Source organism: Babylonia areolata, chromosome 4 (genome assembly GCF_041734735.1).
Source record: "Babylonia areolata isolate BAREFJ2019XMU chromosome 4, ASM4173473v1, whole genome shotgun sequence".
In the NCBI taxonomy this organism is placed as follows: Eukaryota; Metazoa; Mollusca; class Gastropoda; order Neogastropoda; family Buccinidae; genus Babylonia; species Babylonia areolata.
The window spans coordinates 7,496,489-7,508,790 of record NC_134879.1 but is presented as its reverse complement, the minus strand read 5'-3'; the positions used below and the strand labels follow the sequence as shown (position 1 = coordinate 7,508,790).

The 12,302-nt window shown below is 41.8% G+C and overlaps 1 protein-coding gene across 2 annotated transcripts in view; it reads left to right on the top strand.

Annotated features, from left to right (window-relative positions):
* Positions 1 to 11,025, top strand: part of LOC143280815 (intraflagellar transport protein 43 homolog B-like) — a 50,347-nt gene extending 39,322 nt beyond the window's left edge. For both annotated transcript variants that reach the window (XM_076585513.1, XM_076585512.1), the window contains 2 exons: positions 6,819 to 6,881; positions 8,847 to 11,025. In XM_076585513.1, coding sequence (XP_076441628.1) covers positions 6,819 to 6,881; positions 8,847 to 8,963 — 180 coding nt within the window. In that variant the 3' untranslated portion in view covers positions 8,964 to 11,025. The remainder of the gene's footprint in view (positions 1 to 6,818; positions 6,882 to 8,846) is intronic.
* Positions 11,026 to 12,302: the final 1,277 nt, after the last annotated feature.

Sequence of the window (12,302 nt, the reverse complement as noted above, 5' to 3'; positions counted from 1 at the left end):
ATATGAAAGACATGTTCTCATGTACATATATCTCAGTCATAAAATGTAGCACACTGAAGTAGAAATATTCAACTATATATTCACATGCAGTAAACACATGCATATTAATTTACAGACATCTCAGATTCTTTGCACAAACTTGACCCAAAAGTTGGGGATGGGGCATTTACAGGCAGTTTACCCTTCGCATTCCCTTAGTTTTACCACATGCACACAGTACTAGTTGGGCATTTGCTATAGGCTGTGCATGAGAAGTCTCATTAAATTGGTGATGGCAATAGGAATTGTTGACATGTGTTTCTGTACTCAAGTATCATATCTCTCTGTGTATGCGTGCTCTCATTTATGTTTGAGGGAGACAGTGAGAACATAACGCTTGCCACTGACTGCGTCATGGAGTAACGCCAGTCTCACTTGGTTTTTCAATGTCACATCAACATTTGTTGAAGTGAAAACTTGCGACATAATAGAGGAAAAAACAACAACAAATCATTCATACAATTAACAAACACCCGTTGTTGATGTTTAGCTGTTGGGAAGCAGAAATAGGAAATCATTTATCTATCTTGACCCCACACCCCAACACACCAGCTACTTCTAATTGTAAGATCACTTATCCAACACCCCCACTTGAACACAATAATTATAACCAGATCCATTTACTAGTATGATTAATATTATCACCAAGTGAAATCTACCATTTCATAAATGAAATACTACTACTAATGGTACTAGATATTCATGTTAAACATTTTCATCAATGAGATTTACAGTCACACACACTCAAATACTTTTGATTCATCAATTTTTGCCCCAGTAAATCAACAGTCCAAGTGTTATGTTTGATGTCTTTGAGAATACAATTCATGACAAATCAGTACCCCAGTATATTGTGGTCTGGATCCTCTGCCTTCTGATCTGTTTAGATTGTGCTGTGATGGTCTTCTTCCAGTTATCACAAAGATTGTAAACGTTTGTCTGTCTAAAGGTTCTTTTCCTGAAGAATTCAAACACACATTAGTTACACCTCTGTTCAAGAAGCCTGTTCTTGACAAAGAAAACCCGAAAAACTACAGACCAATTTCAAATTTACCCTTTCTGTCAAAATTACTTGAAAGAGTAGTATTACATCAATTCCTTAGTTGTTTGTCCTTGAGGTGTTCCAATCGGCATATAAACAGAATCACAGTACAGAAACAGCCTTATTACACATGTCAAACACATTATTGTCTTGTACAGACAAGAAAGAAGTTTACGTTCTGTGTTTATTCAATCTCTCGGCAGCTTTCAACACAATAGATCATGATATTCTTCTCAGCCGTCTTCATTATGCTTTTCGAATCTCTGGAACAGCCCTCACTTGGTTTAGATTTTACTTTTTCAATTGCACTCAAAGGGTGTTCATATTAAGTTCTCTTTCAGAATCCAGACCTCTTCCTGTTTGATATGGCGTTCCTCAAGGTTCAGTTCTTGGTCCAATACTCTGTACATTGATCCATTGGACGACATCATGAGCCATCAGTGTGATTTTCACAAGTTTGCAGATGACACCCACTTACAGAAGCTTCTACCCCAAGTTCTTTTGCCATTCTACATGATGAGCCATCAGTGTGATTTTCACAAGTTCACAGATGACACCCAACTTACAAAAGCTTCTTCCCAAAGTTCTTTTGCTGTTCTTTGCTGAAACACAGAAATGTGCATTGTTGCAATGAAGGAATGGATGCTGACTTCACAGCTCAGACTTAAGCTTAGACTTAATGACACCAAGGCAGGAGCCATACTTGCAAGCTTCAGATCTGTGCTTAGTCATATTTTGGACCCAACCTTGACTGTCTGCAATGCTGATGTCAACTTTCAAAATTCTGTCAGAAACCTGGGTGCATATTTTGATTCAGTTCTGTCCGTGCACGACCATGTCAGTAATTTATGTAAAACTGCAAACTTCCAACTGAGAAAAATCTTTACCATTTGACAGTATCTGACTGTTGAAGCAACTGCTCAGCTTTGTTTTTTGCTCTGTATTTCTTTGAAAGATCCCCATAAACAAATGCTTGTAAAATTTTGCAAGCTGCCTCGAGGGGTACATTCTAAAACAATGAATCTGTGAACTCTAGCAGAATTTGGCAGACTTCCAATTGGAATTCATATTGCATGCAATGTTCTTAGTCACTGGACTCGCATTATGGATTCACATGATGATAGCCATATCAATAAGGTGTGATGAACCAACCTGACACAATTTAAAACCCATGGATACTATTTGTAAAACATTCTCCACAGTGTAGGGGTTTGGTCATGTTTGGATAAATCAATCTATATTTAGTAATAGCAAACTTAAATTTACTTTATGTCAACAACTAAAAACTAGATTTATACATTTTTGGAAACAGAGAAAAACTTAATACAACAGACTAGACTACAACAACAAAATTAAAAGAAACGATTATCAAATCAAGAATGGTCAAACTGATAAGATCGATCCTGCTCACAAACGAGCTCTTTGTAAACTGATCCTGCTCACAAACGAGCTCTTTGTAAACTTAGAATAATCTCACATGATTTGAATATTGAACGAGGAAGATTTGCAAACATTCCAAGAGAAGAGAGGTCATGTAACATACGTGAAGTTGTTGAAGATGAATTCCATTTCCTAGGTATGTGCATTTTGTTTCATAATTTGTGAATCAGTCTATTTACAACTGTGATGGAGTCTCCCGTTGGACCGACAGATGAGTAGGCAGGCAGGCTTATCTGTTGGTGTGTGTCCTCATATGGGAGAAGTGGCCGATTCTGGATGTGCAGCACTTCCCACAGGTGTTGCTTCCTTTGCTCATGCTTCTCCCTAATGGCCAGCGTTCTGTTGTTTCCAAACATCTTTATGCCACTAGAGCACAGCATCCTCCAGCGAGAGCTGTCAGGGGCATCAGTTTCCCAGGAAGCGATGTCTATGTCACAGGCTTTTAGGTTTGTCTTCAAGGTATCCTTGAAGCGCTTGCAGGGTCTTCCAAGTTTGTGGTGGCCTTCCTTCAGCTGGCCATACAATAGCATCTTCAGGATCCTGCTGTCTGTCATGCGGACAACGTGTCCTGTCCAGTGTAGCTGGCATTGGATCAGCAGGCTTTCGATGCTGGGCAGGCCACTCCTCTCTTGGACCTGGAGGTTGGAGACCCTGTCTTACCACTTTATGCCAAGGATCTTTCGTAGGCATCTCTGGTGAAACTGCTCAAGTTAATGAATGTGACGGCGATACGTCATCCATGTTTCACAGCAGTACAACAAGGTGGTCAGCACAACAGCTCTGCAGGTTTTGATTTTGGTGCTGAGCCTGATGCCTTTGTTGTTCCACAGCCTGTTGTTTAGTCTGCCAAAGGTGGAGCTGGCCTTGGCGATGCGCAGTGTCACTTCTGCATCAAGGGCTCCGTTGCTGCATAGGGTGCTGCCCAGGTAGCAAAACTTGTCGATTGACTTGATCTCTGTGACATTGATCTTGATTGCAGGTGGGGGGGAGTCACTGGCGTTCTGTGAGCTAGTTGGTTGATACATGGACTTGGTCTTGCTGAGGCTGATGGTGAGTCCAAAGCGCCTGCAGGAGATTGAGAACCTGTCCATAATGAACTGCATGTCCTCATGGGTGTGTGCAGCAAGCGCGCAGTCATCAGCAAAGAGGAACTCTCTCAAGAGTGCCTCAAAACACCCTGGACCTAGTGTGGAGTTGCCACAAGTTGAAAAGTTTGCCATCTGTGCAAAACTGAATGTAGATGCCCCGGTCACAGTCTTGGAAGACGTCAATCAGCATGGCAGAGAAGAGAATGGAGAACAGTGTGGGTGCCAGGATGCAGCCCTGCTTCACTCCATTTACCACAGGGAATGGATCCAACATGTCAGTATTTTCCTGTACTCTCGCCTGCATGCTATTGTGGAATGACGCAATCAGCTGCATTAGGCTCTCTGGGCAGCCGAACTTTAGGAGGATCTTCCACAGACCACGGCAGTTCACTGTGTCGAAGGCCTTAGTCAGGTCTACAAAGACCATGTAGAGCTCCTTGTTCTGCTCACGGTGCTTCTTTTGTATCACATGTTCCCCAGCCTGAGCGGAAGCCGCACTGTGCTTCAGGGATGACTGTGTTGGAGACATGGTCAACCAGTCTGCTCACTATGATGCGGGCGAAGATCTTGCTGGTGATGCAGAAGAGAGAGATTCCACGGTGGTTATTGCAGGATGTTTTGTCTCCCTTCCGTTTGTAAATGTGGACAATTGAAGCATCCTTGAAATCCTGGGGGACCTTCCCTTTCTCCCAGATAGACTGGAACAGGGTGGTCAGCTTGTCTGTCAGCACCTCGCCTCTATACTTGTAGATGTCGGCCTGGATTCCATCCGCTCCTGGTGCTTTTCCTGACGTTGTCAGCTTTAGGGCCTGGGTCTCAGCCTTGGTGGAAGGGGCAACAAGCGAGTCATTGACTGGTAAATGTGGGAGGGCTGCAATTACCTCATCAGATACGGACGAGTCCCTGTTGAGGAGGGTGTTGAAGTGCTCTACCCAGCGGGCAAGGATGTCTTTCTTGTCTGTCAGGAGGGTTGTCTGGTCCAAGGCTCAGACAGGGGTTGATCCTGTGACTCTCGGCCCATACACAGCTTGGAGACTATCATGGAAGGTCTTCGTGTCGTGAGCATCAGCAGCAGACTGAAGCTCTTCAGACGAGTTGCTTGGTTTGCAAGTACTGGTTCTTCTTCCTCTGGCAGTCTTTATCAGAAATGTGATCCTGATGCCGTATATGCAGTGTGTTCAGGATCTTGGAGATTCCAGAGTCGTTCTCGTCAAACCAGTCCTTATGGCTCCTCTGTACAAAGCGTTGGGTTACGCTGCTGGTCAGGCATCTGCTTGGCAGATGTGGTGTAGCGTATATGGATTTGTCCGAACGCAGTGACGCCTCCTTGAGCTACTGAAACTGAAACTGTACAAAGCCGAGTGTGTCAGCTGCTGCTGTGTACACAGCATCTCTAAAGGTGTTCCATACCTCTTCTACATCAGTCGATGCAGGAATTTCTTGGAGAACTGCTTGGATTTGCTACTGCAGCACGTCATTGGTGATAGGGAGGTGGTGGATGTTCAGCTTCCTAGGGGGTTTCTGCCTGGCTGGTTGGAGCTTGCGTGCAAGTCTGATGTTCATCTTGCTGCATACCAGGCGATGGTCCGACCAACAGACTGCTCCTCTCATGCAGCGTGTAATGGAAACATCACCTCTGTCCTTCGGCCGGACAATCACATAGTCCAGCATGTGCCACTGCTTGGAGCGGGGGTGCATCCATGTGTTCTTGTACTTGTCCACTTAACTGTACAGCAGTATAATCAACCATCAGATGTGAAAGAGATCGGACAACATCCTGAAACCAAGTGACTTATCCGATTGTGATGATTGTCAAAAACTACTTGCCAGATATGTATTTGATTGCATGCATCATAGATGACTTTTTCTTTGTTCCTTTTGTTATTTTGTTGTGTCTATTAAACTCTTAGGATTTTATGACAATACATGAAGTCAAGTACATGCACACACACGCACACATGTGTGCACGTGCACACCATACACACCCCCACCCACAAACACACCCATGCCCATCCCCCCATCCCCTCCCCCCCCACACACATACACACACCTATTAGTTCATCTCTGCTCCTGTATGAGGACATGTTTGTTTATGTTTGTTTGACAGCCTGCCTGCTTTCTGAACTAGTATTACTTCACTGTGAAAAGACGTTAAACTGTATTATTGTATTGTATTACTCTTTTTGTCACAACAGATTCCTCCATGTGAAATTCAGACTGTTGTCCCCAGGGAGAGTGCGTCACTACACTGAGAGTGCCACCCTTTCTTTTTTCTTTGTTTTGTTACTGCCTGCAGTTTTTTTTATTTTCCTATTGAAACAGATTTTTCTACAGAATTTTGCCAGGGAAAACCCTTTTGTTGCCATGGGTTTTTTTACATGCACTAAGTGCATGTTGCACACGGGACCTTGGATTATCATCTCATCCGAATGACTAGCGTCTAGACCACCACTCAAGGTCTAGTTGAGGGGGAGAAAATGCTGGCGACTTTGCCAGAAGAACAAACAGATATGTTTGGAACAGAAGTGTGGAGGGAGAGTATAAGGCTTTACCAGTCCATGTCTGGGTGTGTTTGTGTGCGTGTTCTTCAGTTTAATCTTTTTCCGTGTAGTGTGATTTTTATATGATAAAAAAAAATCCATTTATGAAAGCATTTTCCAGTTCATGTCCAGGTATGTGTGTGTGTGTGGGAGAGAGAGAGAGAGAGAGAGAGAGAGAGTATGCACATAATTTAATTATGCATGTTTTATCTTTTTCTGTGTCTACAATGGCTGCTTTTTTTGTTGTTTTTTTCCTGTTGTTTGGGTATTTTTCCCTCAGTTTGAGCCCATGCAGGTTTTGTTTTTCGTTCTTTTCATTGACCTTCGATGTTCATTTTCATGTGATAATTAAGTAAACTCTGCATATCTCAAGAGCAGCTTTGCCTTTTCTTTCTCTCTTGCAGACAGAAAAAAAGTCAAAAATGAAAAAAAGGGTATAATGCTGAAATGTGGCGACGCACTTTTCCTGGGACCTAGAGAGCAGCTCAAATTTCACTAAGTCAGTATGTTGTGACAAAACATATGACAATACAGTACAAATGGTGATTATGGTTTGTGTTGTGGCTCATGGTACATACCTCATATTGTATTGTATTGTATTGTATCATATTGTATACCTATCCTACCTGCTTACTGATGCTCAGTGGTGTGGTTGTGCTGTGTTTTCAGGATAACGAGATTGATCTGAAGCTGCTGACCAAGAGTCTGTCCCCCATGGAGGATCTCATTGAGGTAATGGAGCACGTGTAGCAAACTTTTCATATATATGTGGGCATGCATCAGAAAGACACACACACACACACACTAATAAATGATGCAGATATACAACCTAGGTTGGGGAATTTGGTTTTTGCATGCTGTTCCAACTTATGACATCAACTACAATCATTTGTGTCCTACAAATGATTGTAGTTGTCAGTAGAATTTGTATTATTCTATTTTGTTCTGTTCTGTTCTATACTGTTTTATTCTCTTCACACACACACACACACACACACACACACACTGATGCTTGACACATACACAGAGAGACAGACAGACAGATACATGCATCAAAGTAGACCACCACTCCACTTGCAGTGTATCACTCATCCCATCAGAAGACATGTATTACAGACTGTCACCATCCCCTGTACTACAACTGCTGTGAGAATGTCACTCTAGTGTGGAGTGGTGTACTTGTGGTAATACATCCACCTAGGAAGCGAGAGAATCAAAGTGCACAGGTTCAAATCCCACACTCACTAGTATTTTCTTCCCCTGCACAAGACCTTGAGTGGTGGTCTAGATACTAGTAATCTTGATGAAATGATAAACCAAAGTCCCATGTGTAGCATGTACTTAGCACATAATAATAATAATAACAATGGTATATATATAGCGCTGAATCTTGTGCATAGACTAATCAAAGTACTTTCGCACCAGTCATTCACACTCATGCATAAATCTAAAACTGGAGAAACTGAAGACAAGGAAGAGGCAGAGAAGGAAGGCTATTTTGGGAAGAGGTGGGTTTTAAGGCCAGACCTGGAAGAGCTGAGTGTGGAGACTTGACAAATCAAAAAAGGAAGTTCATTCCAATTGCAAGGTCCAGAGACAGAGAAAGAACGGCGGCCAACATTCAAGAGTTTGAATATGGGTATGCGTAATCAGAGTGGATCTGAAGCTGATCGTAGTGAGCGAGATGGAGTGTAGAGGTGAAAGCAGCCATAGAGATAGGAAGGGGCTGATTTATGAATACATTTATAACACAGAGTGCTGATCTTGTACTTTATTCTGTGTGAGACAGGGAGCCAGTGGAGATGTTGCAAAAGAGGTGTGGTGTGCTCAGATCTTTTCTTTCTGAGGACGAGTCGGGCAGCAGAGTTTTGTATGCGCTGAAGGGACTGAATGGATGAAGCAGGCGAACTAGACAATAGAGAGTTACAGTAGTCAAGGCGAGAGAGAATGAGAGAAACGACAAGTCTAGATGTTGCGTCAATGGACAGTTATTTCTGGATGGAACTGATGCGCCGCAATTGACAGTAACAGGATTGACATGTCTGACTGATAAATTTTTGCATGGACAGTGTGTTGTCAAGGGCAATGCCGAGGTTCCTGACTGAACTGGAAAGAGGGATGGATGCACTGCCAAGTTTGATTGTGTCAGTTGTGATGGAAGAGAGTTTTTGTTTAGTTCCTATGATCATTGCTTCAGTTTTGTCCGCGTTCAGTTGTAACTTATTTAGAGTCATCCAGTTTTGAATGTCCAGGAAGCAGTTGGATGTTTCTTGCAAGAGCGACGACAGTTTTTCGGGGGTATCGCTCTTCTGGAGTTGAGTGTCATCAGCATAAGAATGATGACTGACATTATGTAAAAGAACCCACAGCAACAAAAGAGATGTCCTTGGCAAAATTCTGAAGAAAATTCCACTTTGATAGGAAAACAAATACACAAAAAAGGGTGGCACCTCTCACTGTAGCGATGCTGTCTCCCGTGGAGAAATCTCTGTTATGACAAAAGAGTAATAGAATGCAATGCAACATTATACAATACAATGCAATGCAATACAATATAGTACAATGCAGTACAGTATAATACAGCACAACACAGTACGATACTCAGCAGTCTAATACTGTACAGTACAATACTGTACAATACAATTTGATACAATTCCGTACAATTCAATTCCCTGATGGCGAGTTTGCTGTGGGCAGGAGGACCGGTTGTGGGACTGGGACCGGCTGTTCACAGAGGTGTCCTCAGAGCTGACCACACAGTGGGAAAAGAACATAGAGGACGGAGAGAAGGAGAAGGAGCAGGCAGAGACATAATCATGCACACACACACACACACACACACAGAGCCCTTTTGTCCTGACTTTGTCATGGTCACTCATTTGTGGATTCTGTTTTCTGGTGTGTGTAGACTGGAGTGCCCTCTCTCTCTTGTTTCTCGCCTTTTAACCTTTCCCGTACGTCGCCTAAAATTTTGCGCGCCGTACGTCGTGGGTGTGCAGAAACCCATGGTTTCTAAGAAGGAATGACCCCTCGCTGTACGTCGTGGGTGTGCAGGCACCCATGGTTTCTGTGTACGAACTAACCCTTCGCTGTACGTCGTGGGTGTGCAGGCACCCATGGTTTCTGTGTACGAACTAACCCTTCGCTGTACGTCGTGGGTGTGTAGGCACCCATGGTTTCACTGAAGAAATAAGACCTTGCCGTACGTCGTGGGTGCACAGTAACCCACACCTGTCCGTAAAGCAAATTTGACTTTTCTTCAGCAGACTTGCATGCGCAGTTTCCACTTGTGCGTGTAGGCTATTTACTCCAGTGCTTGACCAGGCGCATTGTGAATAAGTTTTGCCCGTGAGAAGAGAGTGTTGTTACTTACAAAAAACGGTGTTTTTTTTTTTTGTTGTTTGTTTTTTGGGTTTTTGTGTGTGTGTGTGTGTGTGTGTTGTTTTTGTTGTTGGTTTTGTTTTGTTTTTAGCGGCTACACGCCCATCCTCTTTCGGTCAAGGCAGATGCCCTAACATAGCAGCAACAGCCTGGTATCAGTCCCCCCTTCCCTTAGCCTAGATCTCGGCATTCCTGGCTGGCTGGCTGGCTTTTTTTTTTTCTTTCTTTTTTTTTAGCCATAGTCGGGTTTTCTCTACTTTGAACAGATTAGGATAAGAATAAAATTTCTATATCAACTATCTTTCTTTTTTTAGCCATAGTCGGGTTTTCTCTACTTTGAACAGATTAGGATAAGAATAAAATTTCTATATCAACTAGATTTTAGATCAATTGATTTCAGACTTACAAAAATATCCAGTTCTTAGAAAGGCACTTTAATTCCAACTAGATAAAAAGCTATCAATCAGTTGCTCCCGATCATTCTCTACAAGAAAAACAGTTCATTCAATATTGTTGAAGATATCTAGTGCAATAAATATTGTTTTCTGAAATTAGTTACAACTTTAGAGTAAAACTTGCCGCAGACTTGAACCGGGATACGATCAACAAAAGACAAGGTCACTCTCATCTCTCTCTGTAGCGAGCCCAAGTGACGTCATGTCGACAACGCGTGGCGCGCAAGCTTTGCATGGGTGGCTCCACACCCACGACGTACGGCGTGCAAGGTTTATTCTTTGGGAGTATGGGTGTCGTCACACCCACGACGTACTGGGACATTAATTGATTAATAACTTCTTTGTTTATGTATAAAAGAAAATAATGTTCAGTGGATATGTAGTAAACTATATTATGGACAAAGTCATGAAATTATGTGGAAGTGGCTTCAATATTACTTGAGTTACAGAGCAAAAACACTTGTCTGGGTGATTTCACACCCACGACGTACGGGAAAGGTTAAGATAGGATTCTGATTCCATCAAGTTGATGGTGTTAATCTTTTTTTTTTCTTTTATTGTACTTGTCTTTTTCTCTCCTCCTCCTCCTTCATTTTCTTCTGAATGATAATGAACACTTTTTCAGCACTTTTTCTCAAACAGAGCTCAAAGCGCTTTACATATATACAAAAATTCATTGATGATAAAAGACAAAATGATAAATCAGTTTACCCAAACTTTCTCATGACAACTCATCCAACTCAAAACATTGACACACAAACACACACACATACAGAGTACATGGATAGGACACAAGTTTCAAACAGTGATGGACAGAGATATCAGTACTGCTTAAATACATGGGTCTTCAGAGAAGATTTTAAAGAGGTCATGGAAGGGGAATGTTAAGTAGAAGCTATTCCAGATTGTTGGCCAGTGCCAGTCAGAGATAAGAAGCTGATGGAAGAGAGTTTGTACAAAATCTGACTGAATGCCAATGCATGTATTTCAGAAGAGGTGTGGTGTGTTCATATTTGGGAAATTTCAGATTCAGAATCAGCCGTACTGCATTGTTCTAAATCTTTTGAAGCTTTGCGTGTGTGTGTGTGTGTGTGCGAGAGAGAGAGAGAGAGCATGGTGTTAAGAAGCTTTCAGCTTATACATTTCACCCTCAATGAAACCTTTGTTGTTTGTCATTTCCTCTCTCTCTCTCTCTTGGTTTTGTTATTGTTGAATCAGGGTGAAGAGGATATCCCTAGATTTACATCGATGGTTCATACAAGACTGGTTCATTGTAGATGGCAAGAATGAAATTATCACCTTCATGAGAGTATAAGATTCAAACTATATAGACATGTTAATACACTACACTGTTTTCCCCACATACTTATCAGTGACTATGGATAGACCTCTTGAATATATTGTTACAATATTTAGATTTGGAATTTCCAATATTTTTGTCCATAGACACCGTTAAAAACAACACTGAGAAAGGGATGTGTAATGTCCATTGTGTTAAAACACACCAGAAAATTAAGTTTATTTTGTGTTTCAGAGTCTGCCTAGAGCTACTTTAGAGACAAGTTAGTTCATTTAAAATATTGTGGACATTCATCAGCATTCAGATTAATTCTACTTATGACATCAACTCAAGAGGATGCTATAGTAGTTTGCCTTATATAAACTATGATAAATCCTTAAAAATGCGATCTTGAATGTGCTCTTAGTTATTTGCAACCTGCTTTACTTTGTTTGATCAAATTATGTGCTATGATTTTTTGTTATGCATCAGTGTTCACATTACCCATTCAAAAGAGGCCTTTCTTGAAAGAATTATCTATATCCCTCTCCCTTTCTTTGTGAAAGGATTGAAATGGTGGAAGAAGAATGGGAAGAAGGAGTAGTACAGAAGGGTAGGACTGCAGGTAGAGGACAGGTGCACACTTCACTCTTTCCTTGTACCACAAGCAGGGTCTTTTGGTAAGATTATTGAGATGTTTATTTACCCTAACATAGCAAGCACCTAGCAGCTCATCTGGAATACATACAACACATCAGAACCCAGGTCAAATACAATAACAAATGTGCTGATTATCATTTTCATGAAAGGCTGATATAACATAGAAACATCAATATGTAATCTAACCAAATGAAATCATTAATTAAGTATCAACACGCTTCACCACATACCCAGCAGTATACATCCTTCTCAAAGAGATCCATGTAAAATACAACAAACTCAGTTTAGCTTATAAACCCACTACCAACAATCGGTGACATGAAATACTGTGCACCAAACATGTAACTGACTATTACAACCTTTCAGTGGCACCAACAC